This window comes from Dendrobates tinctorius, unplaced genomic scaffold (assembly GCF_039654945.1).
Source record: "Dendrobates tinctorius isolate UK_male_01 unplaced genomic scaffold, ASM3965494v1 ptg000293l, whole genome shotgun sequence".
Lineage (NCBI taxonomy): Eukaryota > Metazoa > Chordata > Amphibia > Anura > Dendrobatidae > Dendrobates > Dendrobates tinctorius.
The window spans coordinates 12,675,175-12,698,038 of NW_027361960.1; the positions used below are offsets into that span (position 1 = coordinate 12,675,175).

General features: G+C 43.8%; 1 protein-coding gene across 2 annotated transcripts in view; it reads right to left on the reverse strand.

Moving 5' to 3' along the window:
- ARID4B (AT-rich interaction domain 4B) overlaps nt 1–22,864 on the reverse strand; it is a 449,596-nt gene that overhangs the window by 81,255 nt on the left and 345,477 nt on the right. For both annotated transcript variants that reach the window (XM_073560137.1, XM_073560136.1), the window contains 2 exons: nt 12,952–13,097; nt 12,078–12,203 (listed from right to left, as the gene is read on the reverse strand). In XM_073560137.1, the coding sequence (XP_073416238.1) occupies nt 12,078–12,203; nt 12,952–13,097 (272 nt within the window). The remainder of the gene's footprint in view (nt 1–12,077; nt 12,204–12,951; nt 13,098–22,864) is intronic.

Consider the following 22,864-nt stretch of genomic DNA (forward strand, 5'->3'; position numbering starts at 1 on the left):
GCATTCCCTAGCGCTTTATATCCATGCTTGTACATATGCTGGCTGGTGACTGGTTCATGCAGCGTTATCTGGATGCCTTCTTTATGACACTGATGGCTGGACATTACATGACAAGCACTTCTTTATTTTTATCTTTTATGGTACCCTAGTTCCACATAGATTGTAGACCTGTGAGCAGGGCCCGCACTCCTCTTAAGGGCCTGTCACACTAAGCGATATCGCTAGCAATATCGCTATAACTTGTGACGTTATAGTGATATTGCTAGCGACATCGCTGTGTCTGATACTTACCTCCGACCGCTCCCCCGCTGGTTATCGCTGATCGCGCAAGAACGTCCAGGACTGTTTCTCGTCGTCTGCTTCCTGCGGCGCTTCCTGTGGAGAGACGAGAGACGAGTGTGGAGCCGGGCGGGAGGTCGCAGAATCGCCTAGTGTGACAGGTAAGTAGCGACCCCCGTCCCCAGCGATGTCGCTGGTGAGATCTGCCTGTGTGGCAGCTCACTAGCGACCACTTAGCGATGTACCAGCGATCCTGACCGCGTCATATCGCTGGTCGGGATCGCTGGTACATCGCTAAGTGTGACAGTACCTTAAGTATGTTTGTATTATGTGTTACTCAGTAATGTCTTATCTGGTTTGTACAAGTAGCCTCTGAATTGTAAAGTGCTGGGTTGCATTAGCACCATAGAAATAAAATTACTAAGTACTACATGGCCTAGACATGTGAAGCCATTCAAGTCCGTCCTTAACAGGAGAAAAGTTCAAGTTTACTGCAGTTACATTTGAACTATTATGGTAAACCATGCAAATAAGCCACTATATTAACACCATAAATCATTATAAACCAGAATAATCATGAGTAATCATCAATAATATGAGAAGTCAGATGCAAGCATTCTGTGCATCTAAGAAATTAAAAATTCTTATAATGGGTGGGTGTGCCCTGGATGGGCATATGAGTGATCACAAATTGTGAGTGCTCCTGCTTAATCCTGTCATTTATACGGCTTCAACACTTTACATACAGGGAAGTTGATCATATTCAAGAAGTTTGAGACACTGAAGACTACCCACTCTTGGTAACAAAAATTGGGATTTGCCTAGTGAGCACCACTTGAGTCGAGAAGGTTGATGCCTGCACTTACCTACGAACTTGGGCATGGCAGTGCATCATTACTACATTAAGACTGACGAGGATACGGGCAAGCCTAAGGTGGATGCTTGGACTGTCACCAGCACCATTTTCAAAGGTACCAAAATGAGCTGTGAGTTACCTGACTGGCAACCACGAACTGTGGGGTGCTGAGTGAATTGGATCACTGAATCAGTGTGTTGCCTGGTTGCTGGATAGCATTAAGTTCCTCTCGAACAGTGCTGAATTATTCTCTGTAGTGCGCATTGAGCATTGAAAATCACCTGACCAGGTGCCTTGTACTAACCCAGGCACCCCAATGCCAAACACCCTATTAGGGGGAAAATCTGTGGTAGCGGGTGTTGTGGAGAAGCTCACAAAAGTTGGTAGAGATCAGAGTAAGACTGATATCTCTCACTCAAATTAATCTCCTGCTCAAGAGAAGAAGAGGGATACAGAAGAACATCTCTATGGCACTCCAGTATTAAAGGAGCAAGAAATCACTACATCAAGTGAGATGCCTTGTAATTTACCTGGCTTTGCAGAAATGACTTCCAGAGTACCAAAGAGCCCACACTGGGTGATGTCCTAACAGCGGTCCCAAAATTTATCTATGCATTTTCTACTCATAAGTCTCCAAAGGGGTGCCCTGGGAGGACTTTTCAATGATGAGACAAGATTTAAAGGGGTATTCCCATCTCCAAGATCCTATTCCAATATGTAGTAGGAGTAATTATAATATTAGCAAATACCTCCAATGAGAAACTGTGTACTTCTTCTTTTGCTTTCCACATGTGCAGGGTATTACAGTAGTTTAAGTATGCATGGTTATGACCACTTGTATAGTGATAGCTAGTTAGTTCCTAGTGGTCATAAGCGTGGATAGTTAAGTTACTGCAATGCCCTACATGGGGTAAGTGACATAGCGAATCAAAAGAACTATACTACATTTCTAGTTGGAGGTATTTGCTAATATTATTATTACACCTACTACATATTGGAATAATATCTTGGAGATCGGAATAACCCTTTAAAATAAGTCAGAAATTTTAGTAGCAGGTAAAAGCTGTGTGAGTTTTATCATGGACCAATTTCCAGTCCCGAATAAAGGCACATGGAGACATGATAATCAGATTGCTTCATTCCTAGCTAAAACTGATGACCTGCAGAAACACTAAGAAGAAATAATATTAGGCTGATTGGAATTCCAGAAAAGATGGAGGTTACAAACCCGACCGAGTACCGTGAGTCCTAGCTTGCATAGGTGTTTCAGGTGGATGTCCTATCCCTACTGTATGCTGTTGAATAGCCTTATAGACTTCCGACTAGCCCGTTCCCGCCGGGGGCCCCTCCAACACCAGTACTGATAAATTGCTACATTATAAATCCAGAAATAATATTCTTTGCTCTGCCAGAAACAATCCAGAGCTCTCCATTAATGGCCTTAGCATAGCCTTTTATCTAGTTACTGTAACTCTGCAGTGGTTCATAAGAAGCTTCACTGCCAAATATAATAGCGCTATCCATGCAATGCAAAATAATAATAATAAATAGTTAAAAAAGGAAGCTTCAGTTCCAGACTTTTGTGAGCAACAGAGAGTGGTTGCCATGGATAGACACACTTATTTGACGATTCTAAAAATGCAACACTGCCTGATCAAAATCAACAACTGGGCTGATTAAACAGCCAGTAACTTATACTTTACTACAGACTTACCGAAATGCCTCATCTCTAAATATAATACTGCATGCTACATTCATTGGAAGTACAGATGCAGGACAGTTTATATCATCACAGATAACTCAACGCTGGAACATCATGACACAAAAAAAAAAGTAATTTGCCCCCTACACGAAATCAGTCAATGGCTTATACAAGGTTTACCTTAAAGTGAGATAACCTTCTGTGACAAGTTATCAAGTTGGTGCGTTGTTAAGTTAAACTTGGCTATATTTCTATATTCCCTTGCTTAGAGCTATGCAGAAACAAAACCTAAAGGCCCCTTTACATTTAGCGATGCACCAGCGATCCCGACAACGATACGACCCGGTCAGGATCGCTGGTGCATTGCTAAATGGTCGCTGGTGAGCTGCCACACAGGCAGATCTCACAGCGATGTAGCGACGCAGCAGCGGTCATTACTTACCTTTCAGATGCGGCGATCCTGACGTCCTCCCGCCCGCGTCCATGCATCGCTCGTCGGTGCCAGCAGGAAGCCCAGCAGGAAGCGCCCGACGAGAAATGGAACTGGATGATCTCGCGCGATCAGCGATAACCAGCGGGGGAGCCGGTCGGAGGCAAGTATCACACATAGCGATATCGCTGCTGCGTCACAAAATCGGTGACGCTTTAGCGATATCGCTAGCGATATCGCTATGTGTAAAGGCCCCTTAAGGAGTCTGATAATCTCTAATTGGCAGATAAAGGAGCAACAACAAAGTATTTTTCTTATTTAGGAAAACATGCCCTGCTATTTGAGGCATCTGATCTATTGTAAGTTATTGAGGCATCACCTTAAGCTATATGGAACTACTGTATATGATATGCTAATGAAACACAGGCTGTATATGACTGCCAGTGGTTATTTACTTCTCAGTATTAATGATGGTAATAGAATTACCTTACTGAATTGGAGAGTGCGGAGATTGGGGGATTCCAATAAATATACAGAAATTTTGAGCTTTGAAAAGAAGCGTTCTCCTGGCTCACATCTGCAGGAGACACAGCTGCATAAAGACAGACTTAATATAAAACAAGCTTTGCCTAGGACATTATCTCCACTCAGTTGGGTCAAACTATAGTGGGGAAAATAAGTATTTGGTCATTAACAAAAGTTCATCTCAATATTTTGTTATATATCCTTTGTTGGCAATGACAGAGGTCAAACGTTTTCAGTAAGTCTTCACAAGGTTGGCACACACTGTTGGTGGTATGTTGTCCCATTCCTCCATGCAGTTCTCCTCTAGAGCAGTGATGTTTTGGGCCTGTCGCTGAGCAACACAGACTTTCAAATCCCTCAAAAGGTTTTCTATGGGGTTGAGATCTGGAGACTGGCTAGGCCACTCCAGGACCTTCATATGCTTCTTACGAAGCCACTCCTTCGTTGCCTTGGCGGTGTGCTTGGGTTCATTATCACGCTGAAAGACCCATTCACATTTCATGTTCAATGCCCTTGCTGATGGAAGGAGGTTTGCACTCAAAATCTCACGATACATGGCTCCATTCATTCTTTCATGTACATGGATCAGTCGTCCTGGTCCCTTTGCAGAGAAACAGTTCCAAAGCATGATGTTGCCACCCTCATGCTTCACAGTAGGTATGGTGTTATTTAGATGCAACTCAGCATTCTGTCACCTCCAAACACGACGAGTTTTGTTTCTACCAACAGTTCTACTTTGGTTTCATCAGACCATATGACATACTCCCAATACTCTTCTGGATAATCCAAATGCTCTCTAGCAAACTTCAGATGGGCCCGGACATGTACTGGCTGAAACAGGGGGACACGTCTGGCACTGCAGGATCTGAGTCCCTGGTGGTGTAGTGTGTTACTGATTGGTAGCTTTTGTAACAGTGGGCCCAGCTCTTTGCAAGTCATTCACTCGGTCCCCTCGTGTGGTTCTGGGATTTTTGCTCACCGTTCTTGTGATCATTTTGACTCCATGGGGTGAGATCTTGCGTGGAACCCCATATCTAGGGAGATTATCAGTGGTCTTGTATGTCTTCCATTTTCTTATTATTGCTCCCACAGTTGATTTCTTCCCAGCCTAGTGCAGGGCTACAATTTTGGTGTCCTTCGACAGCACTTTGATCTTCACCATGGTGGAGTTTGGAGTGTGACTGTTTGAGGTTGTGGACAGGTGTCTTTTATACTGATAACAAGTTCAAACAGGTGCAATTACTACAGGTAATGTGTGGAGGACAGAGGAGCCACTTAAAAAAGAAGTTACAGGTCTGTGAGAGCCAGAAATCTTGCATGTTTTTAGGTGACCAAATACTTATTTTCCACCATATATCTTGCCAAATCAGACAAGGTGATTTTCTGGATTTGTTTTCTCATTTTGACTCTCATAGTTGTGGTCTACCTATGATGTCAGTTACAGGCCTCTCTCATCTTTTTAAGTGGGAGAACTTGCACAATTGGTGGCTGACTAAATACTTTTTCCCCACTGTATATCAGAGGAGTTTCTACACTCAAACATAAGTCCCTTCCATTTGAATGTTTAAACTGAAATATTGATAGGGAGGGTAGATATAATAAATGCCAGTATTGTAAGATTTTTGTTCAAGAAGATTTCTATGTATCTGTATATACTCAACTCCCATAAAACAGTACTTTTAAAGGGAATCTGTCACCTGGTTTTGCCGGGCTATTTAAATGAGGCCTGTCCAGTCCGATGGGCGGTGTTTCGGATCTTTGCTGCCTCCCCATCCTTGGCCGCCGTCCGCAGTTTTTTCATGAATAGGAGTACGTGTCCGCCATCTTTCGTGCGTGCGCTAAGCATTCTTGGCTCGTGCACGCGCAGTATGCTTTGCCCAACTGCTGGCAAAGCCGAAAAGCCTTACTGCGCATGCGCCGGTTAACTAAGCTCCGGAAGTATTTTGCTGTGTTCCGGGGCCTAGTTAACCGGCGCATGCGCAGTAAGGCTTTTCGGCTTTGCCCGCAGTTGGGCAAAGCATACTGAGCGTGCGCAAGCCAAGAATGCTTAGGGCACGCACGAAAGATGGCGGACACCTACTCCTATTCATGAAAAAACTGCGGATGGCGGCCAAGGATGGGGAGGCGGCAAAAATCCGAAACACCGCCCATCGGACTGGACAGACCTCATTTAAATAGCCCGGCAAAACCAGGTGACAGATTCCCTTTAAGAACAGATTATATCTTTTATTAAGAATTTCCCAGAGACTTCTATATTGATGCTGGGAAACTTCATAAAGTGATTAATCCATACTGGAACAGGTTGGGATCTGAGCAGATCACAGAAGACAAACCAATTTCTAAAATTTGGGGAATTATTTGTGTGAACTAAATGATTTAGGGCAGTTGGAGCATCCTAATACTAAACAGTTTTCTGTTATTCTTACCCATGACACATTGTCATGTAAAGATTTAGGCCTTGAGGCACAGCAAATAGTGTAACAACTAGAGTTTGTAGAGTATTTCCCTAGATGCTACAGGATCACTTCAAACTGTTGTTATGCTTAAGCTATTCTCCTACTAATATTTCCTTTTCATGATTGTGGGCATTTAATGCATTCTGGCTTCAGGTTATTGAAGAAATTAATAGAACAGACTTTGCAGGACTATCTTCTGTGTAAGGCCGGCGTCACACTACCGTACAATACGGATGAGTGCTATGCGATAAAACATCACATAGGACCAGTGTTAATTTATGAGGAAGCTCACATCACCATTTATTTTCTCGGGCGTATTCAGCGTGCGTGTAAAATCGCAGCATGCTGCCATTGGCACCGAGACTCAGATGAGTCTCGGCTCACTCGCACCCATATAAGTCTATGGGTGCGAGTGACACAACGCACATCATCCGAGTGCTGTGCGATATATGCCAACACCGGCAATGGAGAAGAGAAAATAGTTTTTCTGCCTCCTCCGCAGCTGTGCTCCAATCCGCTCTGTGCGAGAGGCTCGGGGCACAGTAGCAGGACACTCGGCTCCCGCTCACAGCAGAGCAGGAGCTGAGGGTCATTAGTATATTGCATCCTATGCTCTCGCATCGGATGTCATACGCTAGTGTGACCCCAGCCTAAAATTGACAATGCACCTTAGGCTGTTTTGTGGGATGTTATGAAGATAAACCTAAGATTCAAAAGAAAAAAAGGACCAGCACATCTGAAGTAGTGTGAACAGGTGCCAACCTAAGAAAGAACATAAGCAACAAATAGTAAGTTTGCACCATAATATACAAAGAATGATTACTCTAGAACAATGAAACTGCATTGCTGCCATAGAAAATGGAAAAAATAGAGAGAAGCGCTATGTAATGTATACATGAAATATTTATCTGCAAAAATTGCTATGAAAAAAGAAGGAAATTGCGCATAGATTGGCAAGTATATGTGAGCCCAATTGCCATGTCAAGGCATCCTTCGTAAATTGGGTCCCTGACTTGCTATGTCCCCTCTCCTGGGCAAAAAGCCTACAATTTATGGGGCATGATTGGACCAGCTAATCTGCTTAAAATCACCTGTAATTAATGGGAGTGCACATGTCCAAAAGGTTATAATTCAAAAGAAAAAAGGACCAGCACATATGAACTAGTGTGAACAGGTGCCAACCAAAGATAAGTGTTACAAAAGCTTTCATTAAGGCAGTGAGCAGAGTGAAAATAAAAATTAGACAATATGGGGAATTCTTCAGGACAAGAGTACAGGACACCGAAAGGCTCTTTGTGGCAAGTGGGGAATGACAGATCTATTGGGAGCCTCAGGAGGCACGGGATGTATATAATGCTCATATCCTGGAAGTAGCAAGGACTAAGGTTTTTCCAAAGGCAAACCTGCTATGATAAACGGAAGAAAGCTGGGCATGTATTAGCGTTCACATTTTCATACATCACTGTGCTAAACAATGCAAGTGGAGATGTGCTTTACGATACGCCACACATATTAAATCAGTTGTTTACCGTTTTGATTCTCTTTACAAGTCCAAAATAGATAAGTCACAGCTTCAGATACAAAAAATACACAAGTACAAGGGATACGTCTTCCTACTGACTCAGATAAGGATACAAGCTTTTTGCACAGTCTTGTTCAGCAGGAAGAGATAGTGGCAGCTAATGCAATTAAGTCTCCGGATTCGGATGGGCACACTATTCTACGAAAGGTAAACTGATATTTTGCTGCCTAAATTGTTGAAAGTGTTCCAGGAGGCTACAAACACCCACTCATTGCCCAAAATATATGCAGAAGGCTTATAGTAATGATAGTACAACCCACAAAGATCCTCTGCTGACAGACTCATAGTGCCGTATCTCCCTTCTGATGACAGACCAACAGACTTTCCATGGTCTTCACTTCAGAAGTGTGGTTTGCATCCGCAGTTCATATTTTCAATACAACTGTTATGATTCAAGCCCACGACTAGTGACTTGGTAACAGCTGTCTTTCAGATTTGTTTAAGCAGAGGTACGAGGCAGGGCAGCCCCTTGACCCCTGCACTCATTACGTTGTCGATGGAACCCTCAGCAGCTATAACACAGGTCTGCAAGGGTAAAATAGTATGAAAAGAGGTGATTTTTATATACTTTCGATCACTGAACTCAGTAAAAATATTGAAAAAATTCCATCATGTAGTTTTTTTTCACAAACATTGACTCCATGGGCATTTTCTTGCACCATACTTTGATCCCTTTGCTTGACCTTTGGTGGATGACTTTGGTGTCATTAGATTGGCTAGAAATTAATGGACCCTGTATTGTGATTGGCTGCTGTGAAATGATTTTCTATACCCAGCTTCCAAATAGTGTGCTGGTGTCCAAAGCATCCAATCATAGCATATCTTTCACTTTACCTGAGCAGTATAAGAAATGAATGCTGAGCTGTGATTGGTTGTTATGGGCAGTAAACAGTTGTTTTTTTTGTCACAGTTCACACTGTGGTGGTATCCAGCACAACCAATCAGAGCACAGCTTTCATTTTACCTCAGCGGTATAAGAAATGAAAGCTGCACTGTGATTGGTTACTGTAGAAAGCAAAAGGCAGATTTTCTTTTAGACAATAGTTCATAAAAGGGTGGTAGTCTGCTAACTAGCTGGATAAGCTTCTGTTTCGAACATGATCGAAATGGTTACAAGGGGGAGTCGTAATTCACCCGACAACTTAGGCTATATTTGTGGTTGTTTTATAGTAAAGAGACAACAAAGGAACATTACACACTTCATTAGAAAAGTGTATTATGCATACTTTGATGTAAAACTAGGTGATTAAGACAAATTGTGAGCTGCACAAGTAGTGTGTTCTGTTTGTGTAAAAGAACTACGACGATGGTCTAAAGGGAAAAAAGTGAGCTTTCATTTTGACATGCCTTTGCTCTGAAGGGAGCTGAAAAATCACAGTGATGACTGATACTTTTGTACATGCAACATCAAGGGATTAAACTGTAAAAAGAAGGAAATTATATACCTGGCCCTCCTGTCAGCAATTTGTCCTGTACCTTATGGTGCAGGAAAACCTGTCCCTTCACCTCCAGAGAAACTTGAAGATACACATGATTCATGGAATCCTGTGTCCCCCCCAATTAAGCGAAAAAGAAATGAAGGGCAGGATTCTTACAAAGATTTTCAGGCTAGTCCCAACAAGCCACAGCTTTTTTTCAAGCTCAAATTCAAGGAAAAGAACCTACTAGCTTCTGGTACCTGTTTTTCATACTACAGAAGCAGAGAAAATTAATTCCTTCCTTATTTTCCTCAAGATGGTGCTCATGTGTATTGCAGTGATGTTCCTGGGCTGAAGGCAACATTTAACATTGAGTACAATGTGAGATAGTGGAGACTCATTATTGATTCATCCAATAAAAAAGTTTGAAAGCTGTGTTACTGCACAATGGCAGCAAGTATGCTTCAGGGCCTGTAGGGCATTCTGTGCCCTTGAAGTAAAGCCATGATTATTTAGGCTTTATTCTCCATTAATCTACGAGGATCAAGGATTGTCAATAGGTGGTGATCTGAAAGTTCTCGCTTTGCTCATTGGGTAGCAAGGAGGATACACAAAGTAGCCATTCTTTTTGTGTGAATGGAACAGCTGGGATACGACTCATCACTGGTGCCAAAAAAGTTGGCCAACAAGAAAATCTTTGCAACCTGGACTCTCAAGAACAAAGTTTCAGAAAGTTTAGTTGATCCCACTAAATTTCTAATGCCACCACTTCACATTAAGTTTGGACTGATGACTTGGATTTTTGTAAAAGCGCAACCGAAAGAATGAAAGACTTTAAAGTACCAAGTTTCTGGGACTTTCCAAAGAAAACTGAAAAAAAAAAAAAAACATCTTTGTGGGTCCGGATATTCGGAAACTCATGAAGTATGACTTATTTGAAACAAAAATGAAAGCTGTTGATAAAAGGGCTTGGGATTCTTTAAAAGAAGTCACAAAGGAATTTCTAGTTAACAAAAAAGATTCAAAACTCAAGACCATCGTAGAGAACATGCTGAAAAGTTTCAAAGCTTTGAGTGGTCTGATGAATTTGAAGTTACATTTTTTACATTTGGTGCTGTTGGTAAAGAGCAAGGAGAAAGATTTCATGAAGATAAAAAGGAGATGCAATGATGATACCAAGGTAGATGGAACGTGAACATGAAGGGACCCTACTGCTGGATGGACCACAGAGAAGATCTGCAGGTCTTCTATAAGAGAAAAATTATCAAGAGAAGCTTTGAAGAGAAAAGGCACAAGAATTCAATTTCAATAAATTTGCAGAATCAATGTTCAATAAAGTTTAATATATAATATTGTGTACATTTTTGGCTACAATAAAGATTTTCTTGTTCTCCTGGCTTGTACATAATTTCAAGAGCAAAATGCATACGTGATTCTTACAAATAGAAGTGTTTTTTTAAATCAAGGAATAACAAAACATGAGTCAGTCATTGGATTGAAAAACAAATTAATAAACCCAAATTTGGCATACCTGTGTAATCAGTGATCATTCAGGTATCATGGGCTATAAAAGAGGTGAACTGGACAAAAGGGTAGCTTTGTAAGCTGATAACATTCTACTCTTCCAATCAAGACACTATAAGGTCTCTACATGTTGAGATCTAGACGTATGTAACACCTTCTTGGATGGTCATTAACTGGTCAATAGCTGGGCTTATGCCTCTGGATGATGGGACTAATCAAGCGGGTATGTTCAACAGCTCGGATTTGCAGGAGGTATCAGTATTCAAGTTTTTGGGTGTTGCGGCGGCCTCTTACTTTCATGATTATAAAAATTAAACTTGGCACCGGTTCTCACCAAATTCACACAAAAAATAGGGATTTAGTCTCAATTACTATTGACAGTAGTAGGTAAAGCCAAATTAAGAATGGTATGGATGCCTCAATTATTATACTTTCTGAATAATTCACAAGTTTGGATCCCAGTCTATGTCCATACAATTAACAAGATATTCCTGTATCAAGCTCGTATCAAGTTGGAGACTTTATAAAGAGAGAAAGACCCTGTAGATTTGGTCTTACCGAAACCACTGGTGTATTTCTTAATTAGACAGACATTTAGAGTAATTGAAGCGTTCCTGATTGGTATCCTGCAAGTGTGAGAGGCATGCAACTGGACGTCTTGGTCCTACACATTCTATACTTTGATTGAAACTCATCTGTCTTATACTCCCCTTCTTTACAGAATCTCACTGGACATGATGTAATAGTGGCCACAGAGCAGAATAAAATGTTTTTTTTTTCTATTTTGCCCCTCAGTTGTGGAGGTATTAGTAATAAATTGGCATCTAATGAGTTAACTTTTGTTAAGTCCAAGTGGGTGTTATCAAATAGTAACTCATACAGAGAAAAGTGCACACCTCAGTGAAAACTACCTGATAACTCATTATGTGCTAAATACCTTGATTGATAATATCTCAGCATCCGAGGCAAAACTAAAACAAAAACATTTTATTCCGTTCTGCAGCTGCTATTACATTGTATACAGCTCAACATGAAAAATTTTGTAAAATGTACACTGATACTCTTAAAAAATTATAATTATTGTTAAAAATGGCATCACAGTAGCAACACTTTTGTTATTGCTATGAGTTTTGTAACTGATTATTTGTAGTGTCTGGTGACACTAATTGATTTCTTGCTTTGTTGGTTCTGATTAGCATTGATTTTTGTTTTTCTCTCGTTTGTGTTGCAAATAATATCCACATTTTTTCAGCAAATATACGCAATTGAAGAAAAAAAAAATCATAACATTCTCCTGGGTCATACCGCATGTGGCCTTTGACAGCTGCTGAATATATTTCAACCTCCTCCTCTTCATTCACTTCATTCACTTCCACCTTGACCTCAGCGTTACTCTCTACAACTTCATCCTCTTTCTTCAGCAAACAAGATCTAATGTTTGAAAGTATTTTTATTTAAACATGTAGACAGATATTTTCTAACGTGAGAAGTTTACAATTGTTTTTTTAACACACTAGGAAGACTACGATGACCTTGTTATCTATGTAGATGTGATTTTCGGGTGCACAGACTCCCAGATGTGGACATTATTTGTTAGGCTGGTTTCACATTAGCGTTTGGAGGCGCAGCGGACGCTTGCCGTGAAGCTCCGCTCCTCCGCTGCATGCGGCCTGCGTACCCTATCTTTAGCATTGGGTAAGCAGGCCGTGCGCAGGTATGCTTTTGCCGCCGCATGCATCCTTTTGACGGTGCGGTAACCTGCGCCAAACGCAACGTGTTGCATTTTGGTACGATCGCTGCACCGTCAAAAAGACGCATGCGGCGGCAAAAGCATGCCTGCGAACCCAATGCTAAAGATAGGGTATGCAGGCCGCATGCAGCGGCATGCACCCATAGGTGGAGCTGACGGGAGGAGGCGGGGCAGGGGGCGGAGCTTCACAGCGAGCGTCCGCTGCGCCTCCAAACGCTAATGTGAAACCGGCCTAAGAGATGTGCACCTTGTAATAAATAAGAAGTATCTTACTCCAGATGACTTTTTATTATGGCATATAAGCTGCCATTCTTAACAGATTCATCAAATTACATCTACCATAAATAACATGTAATGCTAATAATGAGATAAAGGGTATATAACGATGAACATTATTGGGGGTATAGTTTTATGTAAGGAAAGGTTTACTCTTCTTTTTTCTCAGTACTACGATCCATATCATGCTCTTGATGGTTTTCAACCTCTTCTGATCCACTGACAGGTTCATTTCCAGAGTTTTCATCCTTCCCCTTTAAATCTCTCTCACTATGACATGGATCATCCGTGTCTTTCACCTAGTCCAAATACATAAAGTTCAGAAGTAATCTGGATGACACTGATTTTATCATGAAGTGACAACAGCACAATAAAGCATCAATCAACTGTATGCTAAATACAAAAATCGGGGTCTACATAACTTTGTATGTAACCCCCCTACAGCACCATGGAATTAATGGCACTATGTAAATACATAATAATAATAATAATAATAATAATAATAATAATAATACATGGCTTGCTTGGGGGTTTTAAAAAATTTTCCCTACAGAAGCAAATGTGACAAGATAAAAACAAAATTACCAGAACTCACCTTATAAACTCTAGCTGTATCCACATCACTGCCCTGTGGTCCCTGCCACAATGTTTGGTCACAGATATGACAGCAATATGTTATCACATGTGCTCCTGCTAGGGTAATTATTTAATACTTTAAACAACCTAACAAAGCTGCATTAAACGTGGCATTCTGTCTTGCCACTGAATATTTTTTTAAAGTAAAGTACCTAGGTGTGACTGTTCCCTACACAAGGCCCAGGTACCATGTGGAGAGAAAGCTCAGATAGCGTTTAGCATAAAACCTTAGTTCACAATCACACGTTCAGTATTTGACCTTAGTATCTATAAGCCAAAACCAGGAGTGGGTGATAATACAGAAGTGCTGGCGTGTTCCTATTATACTTTTCCTCTGACTGTTCCACTCCTGGTTTTAGCTTACACATACTAAGGTGAAAAACTGACTAAATACTGAGCGTGTGAATGTGGCCTTACTGAACCGGCAGTGAATGAGATTCCCGACGCCTTGTGCACACGTTGCATATCTTTTCCTTGCAATTTGAAACAGTTTCTAGTATGTCAATTCATTCAGTGTTTTTGCAGCATTTTTCAGCCATTCAAATGAATGGGAAAAATACTGTATGCATCAAAAACACATGCAAAAAATCACAGCAAAAATGCATGTATTTTATGCAGCAGTTTTCTTGGTGCAGAAATGTCTGCAGTAAATATTTAACTAATATTTTACACCCAAAAACTTTAAAGACCACATTATGATTTATTTGAATTATTTCTCATAAAAAGTCTTTGTTAAAAGGGTTGTCTGGTCAAAACCGATAAGGCCGGGGTCACATTGCGCTATGGCAGTCCGTTAGACGGACTGCATTATACCGCGGCATAACACTGTAACACAGTCCGTTAACGCTGCCATTGACCATTATCGGGTGCATCGCGACGCATGCCGTAAAGCGGCATGCGTTTGCAAGGTGCGGTCATTCAGTGACGGAGCCTCGGACACGGGCTGCAGAGTCTGAAGCTCCATCAGCGCTAGCGCAGATGAATCATCAGCGCTAGCGGGTATAGAATAACGCGATCATGTTATGCTATACCGTTAACGCAGCCCGTCAACACTATGCGTTGAACGGGCTGGTTAAACGCAATATGAACCTGGCCTAAGTCTGCAGTCACATGTGAGGAATGGAGGGTATGTACGAGTTATACAGTGGGTACGGAAAGTATTCAGACCCCTTTACATTTTTCACTCTTTGTTTCATTGCAGCGATGTGGAAAATTCAAAAAAGTTCATTTTTTTATCATTAATGTACACTCTGCACCCCATCTTCACTGGAAAAAAAATGTAGAAATTTTTGCAAATTTCTTAAAAAAGAAAATGTGAGATATCACATGGTCATAAGTAGAGTTGAGCGACTTTGGTCGGATCGGGTTTCATGAAACAAAATTTGTCATCCGCTCAATGCCGACTTTTATTTCCCATTGACTTGCATTGGGGTCGGGTTTCGGACGAAACTCCGACTTTTTTTGCCCTAATCGGACAGGTTTCATCTGAAACAAATTTTGTTTCATGAAACCCGATCCGACCAAAGTCGCTCAACTCTAGTCATAAGTATTCAGACCCTTTGCTCAGACACTCATATTTAAGTCACATGCTGTCCATTTCCTTGTGATCCTCCTTGAGATGGTTTTACTCCTTCTTTGGAGTCCAGCTGTGTTTAATTAAACTGATAGGACTTGATTTGTAAAAGCACACACCTGTCTATATAAGACCTCATAGCTCACAGTGCATGTCAGACCAAATCATGAGGTCAAAGGAACTGGCCAAGGAGCTCAGAGACAGAATTGTGGCAAAGGCACAGATCTGGCCAAGGTTACAAAAGAATTTCTGCAGTACTCAAGGTACCTAAGAGCACAGTGGCCTTCATAATCCTTAAATGGAAGAAGTTTGCGACCACTAGATGTCTTCCTAGACCTGGCCGTCCAGCCAAACTGAGCAATCGTGGGAGAAGAGCCTTGGTGAGAGAGGTAAAGAAACACCCCAAGATCACTGTGGCTGAACTCCATAGATGCAGTAGGGAGATGGGAGAAAGTTCCACAAACTCAACTATCACTGCAGCCTTTCAACAGTTGGTCCTTTTGTGGGAGAGTGACCCGACGGAAGCCTCTCAGTGCAAGACATATGAAAGCAAAACACACGAAGGACTCCCAGACTATGAGAAATAAGATTCTCTGGTCTGATGAAACGAAGATAGAACTTTTTGGTGATAATTCTAAGTGGTATGTGTGGAGAATCCCAGGCACTGTTCATCACCTGCCCAATACAATCCCAACAGTAAAACAGGGTGGTGGCAGCATCATGCTATGGGGGTGTTTTTTAGCTGCAGGGACTGGACGACTGGTTGCAATTGAAGGAAATATGAATGCGGCCAAGTACAGAGATATCCTGAATGAAAACCTCTTCCAGAGTGCTCTGGACCCTAAGCACACAGCTAAAGTAACAAAGGCGTTGGCTTCAGAACAATTCTGTGACCATTCATGACAGGCCCAGCCAGAGCCCTGACCTAAACACAATTGAGCATCTCTGGAGAGACCTGAAAATGGCTGTCCACCAACTTTCACTATCCAACCCAGAGAGGATCTGCAAGGAAGAATGGCAGAGAATCCCCAAATCTAGGGGTGAAAAACTTGTTGCATCACTCCCAAGAAGACTCAAGGCTGTACTAGCTCAAAAGGGTGCTTCTACTTAATACTGAGCAAAGGGTCTGAATACTTATGACTATGTGATCAGTTTTTCTTTTTTAATAAATTTGCAAAAATTTCTACATTTCTGTATTTTTCAGTCAACATGGGGTGCAGTGTACATTAATGAGAAAAAAAATGAACTTTTTTTGAATTTACCAAATGGCTGCAATGAAACAAAGAGTGAAAAATTTAAAGGGGTCTGAATACTTTCCGTACCCACGATACATAACCCTGACCAGTGGGAGCGGACTATAGAGCGAGGTTGCACCCTTTAGTCAGACACGCCCATTGGCACTACACATGGGCATGGAGGTTGCGCCCTCTAGCCGGAGGTATAGCGCACTGTGAGGCAGTAACCAGTTACAGCTAGGGGGCCCTGTAGGTGCTCCTCAGGATACGCATGGAGGTGTAACAGTGATAGTGAGACAGTGACTGGCGTCATTGTGAATGGCAGGTATGGGTCGCAGAGGAGATCCTCTGCGTTCTGCGCTGTAAGCCACTAATGTTGCTCTGGGACCTGTAGTCCTACAAGCCTTATTTTTGTTTGCTTACTTACTAGGGGGGCTTACAGAGTTAGTCGGAGAGCTGGGCGGGACTAACCACACATACACCGACCACCTATGGGGGTGGTTTCAGCTATATAATGTGACTGAGGTCTGGTCACATGGTGAGAGTGTATGGACCTGAATGGCCTGTGATATAAGGTCCTGGAAGGTTGTGTGTTGGAAGGTCCTACTTCCTGAATAGCACATGGAGAAGCCTTGGACCTGAAGGCCTGTGTGTTGAAAGGTCCTAGGAGTGGACAACTTCCTGAGGAGCACATAGAGAGGCCGAGTGCATATGCAGAATCTGTGACGGCACTGTGTTGAGGAAGCTATCGTCCTTGTGAGGGTCTGGACTGTCGGGAGTGCCCTGGTCGCAAGGACAGTGATTCCAGTGAGGCAGCTTTCCCAGGAGTAAGGAGTGACAAAGAGTCAGCGAGTGGAGCAGGAGCTCCTGTAAGGTAACGCCACAGACTGTTGGTACTTGTTAGGTTCCATGGATGTTACCGGACTGTTCAGCGTGCGGTCACCCACAGCAACTGGACAGTGAGAAGCCCGGCGTGTTTAGTGACTGTGAGTTAAGCCATGAGCTGTGGAGTGCTATGGACTATATATTAGGTCTGTGAAGTGTAACATGGCCTACGGCGCGGTTTATGATGCTTAAATAAACCCAAATAGACTGTGTTGTGAGAAAAACGTGCCTGTGTGCCTTCATCCCATTGCCAAGTGAGTGACCCCCAACACACGCAGTAAGCACTGTCTTACAGCATACATAATATCCGTTCCTGGGTCTGAAAGCGGCGAATCCCTGCAGCGCACACTGCGTGTGCGAGGGGAAATAATAGGTCTGCAGACACATACAGAGTGACTGCAAACTTATCGGTTTTGACGGAACAACCCCTTTAACTTTTTTGACAGATTGTCCAAAGAATAAAATTAAAATGACTAGCTTGGCATGTGCGAAATTTTCGCACATTGGTCGTCAGGGGCACAGGCAATTCAGAAAAAGCAAGCTGGTGAAATTTAAATGTATTTCATGAGATGATGGCTCTTTTCTTGCTGAAGGGAGCAAGTTTTCTTTTCAAATGGTGTATCATTTGTGTGTGGGGCGAAGTAATCAGCGAAAAAGCAGTGCATGTTTACAAATGTCCCTTAAATGTCAGAATTGGGGAACATTTATGGAATATTTGTAAGAAATTCACAGGTCACCCCCTCTCTAATCATTATCTTACACATCATGGGAGCTCCCTAAGGGACACTAAAGTGACTGGGATTCAAATAGTTAAAAGAAGTATCAGGAAAGGTAATTTTATCCATCAGATGTCCAGGGTGGAAAGTAAATGGATATTTGAATTGAATACTCTGATCCCAAACGGTTTAAATAGCGAGATTGAGCTATTTGCTTTTAATGCATAGTATAATGCTCCATTGCTATATACTGGAGGCTATATAAGGGTTCCTCTTGCTCTAGGGGGCCATCCCTGAAGAAGGAATCAGTGAATTGCGCAACGCGTAGGATTTGCCATTGCTTTCTGGCCTCATCAGCGCCCCATAGGGCTTTCTTGCCTGTCACGTGATCTATCACGTGACTGTGACGTCACGCAAGGTCCTTCAGCTTTTTCGGACCTTGCAGGCCTGCTTTTGCAAGCGGCGGCTGGTACTCTTACAGCCTGCCGATATACACCTCCAGCTGCGCGCCAGTCACCGGCCGGGACGGCGGCATGCTAGGAGGTAGCACCCTTTAGCTCCAGTAACTTTTTATATACCTGTATCGGGGAGTATTATTGGGAAAGGACCTGGAAATCCACCCTGCATTCTGAAGACCTTTTTCCCTGCCTCGCCAGTTTTTAGCTTCAGTAAAGGTAATAGATTTCTTCATAAGATATCTTTATTTAACCAAGACACATTTAATTAGCGCAAGTTTCTATCAGGTTTATTTATTATTATCATGTTTACAAATGTGTTTACATATGTGACTCTCCATTTGTGTGTGTGGGGCAAAGTAATCACCGAAAATAGGGATTTTTGTGTACTCACCGTAAAATCCTTTTATCTGAGCCAATCATTGGGGGACACAGGACTATGTGTGTTATGCTGCTGCCACTAGGAGGACACTAAGTGAATCACAGAAAAAAATTAACTCCTCCTCTGCAGTGTACACCCTCTCGCTGGCTGAGATTTACCCGGTTCGGTGAAAAAGCAGTAGGAGTATTAAACAAAGAACAATAAACTATGTCAAATCTAAGAACGAGACAACCAGCCAATAGAAAAACAGGGTGGGTGCTGTGTCCCCCAATGATTGGCTCGGAGAAAAGGATTTCACAGTGAGTACACAAAAATCCCTATTTTTCCTACGCCTCATTGGGGGACACAGGACCATGGGATGTCCTAAAGCAGTCCCTGGGTGGGGAGCAGCACAACTGCTAATACCGCATGTACCACTGGCTTACAGCTGTGGTACTGCCGATTGCAGAATGCGCCTGCCAAGAGCTGCATCTGCATAGGCCTGAGAATGAATGTGGTAGTGTTTTGTAAAAGTATGCAAGCTGGACCAAGTCACAGCCTTGCAGAACTGTTCTGATGACACCTGGTGTCGAATGGCCCAAGACTTGCCCACTGACCCGTGTAGAATGTACCTTAATCCCTGCTGGGACAAGTGTACCCCTGACATGGTAGGATTCCTGAATAGCCAAATGAATCCACTTGGCTAGTGTGCCTTTGAAGTGGCTAGACCCTTCCTATGTCTTTCTGGAAGCATGAACAAGGCATATGACTTGAGGAAGGGAGCAGTCCGCGAGATTCACCATCTAAGAGCCCTAACCACATCCAGGGTGTGGAGGGCCTTTTCGATACGATGGACTGGTGCCGGACAGAATGAAGGCAAAACAATCTCCTATTTGAGATGAAAGGAAGACACGACTTTGGGCAGAAAATACGGGGACGTCCTCAAGACTGCCTTGTCCTGATGAAAATTCAGGAACGGAGGTCGGCAGGACAGGGGCGCCAACTCCGAAACTCATCTGATTGACGTAATCGCCACTAGGAAAACCACCTTCCAAGAAAGAAAGGTTAGTGATACGTTATGCAGTGATTCGAAAGGGACTTCCTGTAAGACCCCGAGGACCAAGTTAAGATCGCATGATTCCAAACGGCCTTTTATAGGGAGGCACCACGTGGGAAACTCCCTGAATGAACGTCTTCACCTGCAATCAGGTGGCAATCTTGCGTTGGAATAGAACTGACAAAGCTGAAACTTGTCCTTTGAGCGAGCTAAGCGCGAGACCCAACTCTAACCCGGATTGCAGGAATTCCAATATGAAAGGAATGGAGAACACCAGAGGAGATCGTCCATGGTCCTTGCACCACGAGAAGAAGGTTCTCCAGGTACGATGATAAATGTGCATGGACGCGGGCTTCCTAGTACTAATCATGGTGATCACTTCATTAGAGAATCCAGCTTGTGCTAAAATCCAGGATTCAACGTCCCTGCCGTCAAAGACAGAGCCCCGGCGTTCTGGTGGTAAATCGGCCCTGTGAAAGTAGATCTATGCGGTCTGGTAATCGCCAGGGAACGTCGGAGACAAACTTAACTAGTTCCGCGTACCATGTCTGGCGTGGCCAGTCCGGCGCGACTAGGATCACTGGTACCCCCTCTGCTGATTTTTCTGATGACCTTTGGGAGCAAGGGAAGAGGGGGAAACATGTACGGGAGTCGAAACCGATGCCACGGCAGAACTTGGGCGTCTGCTCCGATGGCGCATGGATCGCGTGATTGGGCAATGAACCGGGGAACCTTGTTGTTTAGTCTTGAGGCCATGAGATCCACATCTGGAGTCCCCCAGCGACGGCAAATCTGCTGAAAAACTTCCGGATGAAGATACCACTCCCCGAGGCGAGGCCCTGGCGAGAAAATCCGCCCGCCAATTCCCTACGACCGGGATGTGGATCGCCAAGATGGCCGAATGGTTGGTCTCGGCGCAATGGAGGATGTGACTCACTTCGTGCATGGCCGTCCTGCTGCGGGTACCCCCCCTGACGGTTGATATACGCCACAGCCGTGGCGTTGTCGGAATTGGATCCTGATGGGGTGACCTGCAAGGAGATGTTGAAAACTCAGTAGTGCTAGCTTGATCGCTCGTATCTCCAAGATGTTGATGGGGAGACGTGACTCTCGATTGGACCAACAACCCTGTGCCGTGTGATGGCGGAAAACCGCACCCCAACCAAAAAGACTGGCATCGGTGGTCACCACCAACCAACGTACTGGGAGAAAGGACTTTCCTTGGATCATGGAGGACTTCAGCGTCCATCACCAGAGGGTCTCTCTGACCCGCAGTGACAGATGGAACCGACGGTCTAGGGAGAACGGGTTCTTGTCCCAAGCCAACAGCAGCGCATGTTGCAAAGGGCGGAGATGGAACTGTGCGAACGGGACCGCTTCTATCGCTGCTACCATTTTTCCGAGAATCCCCATACTGAAACGTATGGAGTGAGGAACCGGGCGGGAAAGACTCCGTGCTCTCTGTTGTAAGGCCAAGGCCTTTTCTGGAGGGAGAATGACCAACCCGTGGGAAGTGTCCAGGATCATTCCCAAGAAGGAAATGTGCTGAGCCGGTACTGGAGAAGACTTTTCGAAGTTTATTTTGTAGCCCAGGCGAGAAAGTGTATCCACTGTGATACCAACGGATTCCTCGCAGGCTGGAAGGGACAGGCCCTTGATGAGCAGGTTGTCCAGATACGGAAGTACCACCACTTCCCGAGTGTGAAAAATGGCCATGACAGCTGCCATGACCTTGGTAAAGACTCTGGGGGCGGTGGCGAGGCCAAAAGGCAAGGCAACGAACTGGAAATGTTCCTCATGAATTGCGAAGCGTAGGAACTGTTGATGGGACAGAAAGATTGGGATGTGAAGGTAAGCATCCTTGATGTCGATGTAGGAACTCTTCTTTTTTCATGGAGGCGATGACTGAACGGAGAGATTCCATTCTGAATCGTCGTACCCTGACAAAACTGTTCAACAGCTTGAGGTCCAGTATGGGCCGCATAGTACTGTCCTTCTTCGGAACCATAAATAGGTTTGAGTAAAAATCTTTGAACCTTTCGTCCTGAGGAACCGGAATAATGACTCCGACCCTTTGAAGAGCAAGTACGGCCTGAAAGAAAGCTGTTGTCCTTGTTTTGGGAGGGGAGGACCGGAAAAAACGTGTTGGGGGGGGAGAAGAAAACTCTATCTTGTACCGGGAGGACACCAGCTCTCTGACCCACTCGTTGTGGGCGACTGCGAGCCAGCCCTGACGTAACGAAAGCAAACGACCGCCTACTTTGTCGGTGTCTGCCGGATACCGCAATGAGTCATTGCGTAGAGGTTCTATGGGATCTGGCTCTCTTTGTTCCTGTGCAGCGCAATTGGCTGCATCTAATGAATCGTTAACTACAAAGTCTCCTGCATGAGCTATCTGACTGGCGAGGCTGGCTGCCTCCGGGGGATGATTGCTATCCTGAATGGCCGTGACTAATACCTCTGCCCAAGCTGCCATAGTCTTAGCCACCCAAGTTGCAGCAAAAGAAGTAAAGAGCGCCACTCCGGAAAACTCAAAGACTGAGCGAGCAAGGTAGTCAATTTGACGGTCAGAGGGGTTTTTGACTGAGGAACCGTCAGATACGGATAGGAGCGTTTTGGAAGCAAGATGCGATATAGGAGGATCCACTGAAGGGGACTATAACCAGTCCTTCATTAGATCCGGAGCAAAAGGATATTTAGACTCAACAGGCTTTTGACCTGAGAACCGTTTATCTGGCCGGTCCCTATGTCTCCGGACAATGTCCTTAAACTCAGGATGATTGGCAAAAACTTTGTGAACATGTTTAGTCTTCTTACAGGACACTACGTGTTCCGGAGTAGAAATATTTTCCTCGTCCAACCTCAGAATCTTGTTGACCGACTCTATAAGAAAATCAAGCGTCTCTTGATAATTCGGGGGATCGTGAACTAATGACGTGTCACACTCGTACTCAAGAGTCATGTTCGCTGCGAACGTCAGGAGAGGGAGAACGAGAGATGGAACTCGCAGATGCCGAAGCGCGAGCATGATCGGGGGACGCGTCATTGGTCCGTTTTCTAGAAGCCTGATCGTCCCCTGACCGAGTACGACCCCTGATTGTGGACGGTTCCCAGCCGTCGCCAGAGTCCTCCGCGGTCGGCAAAGAGA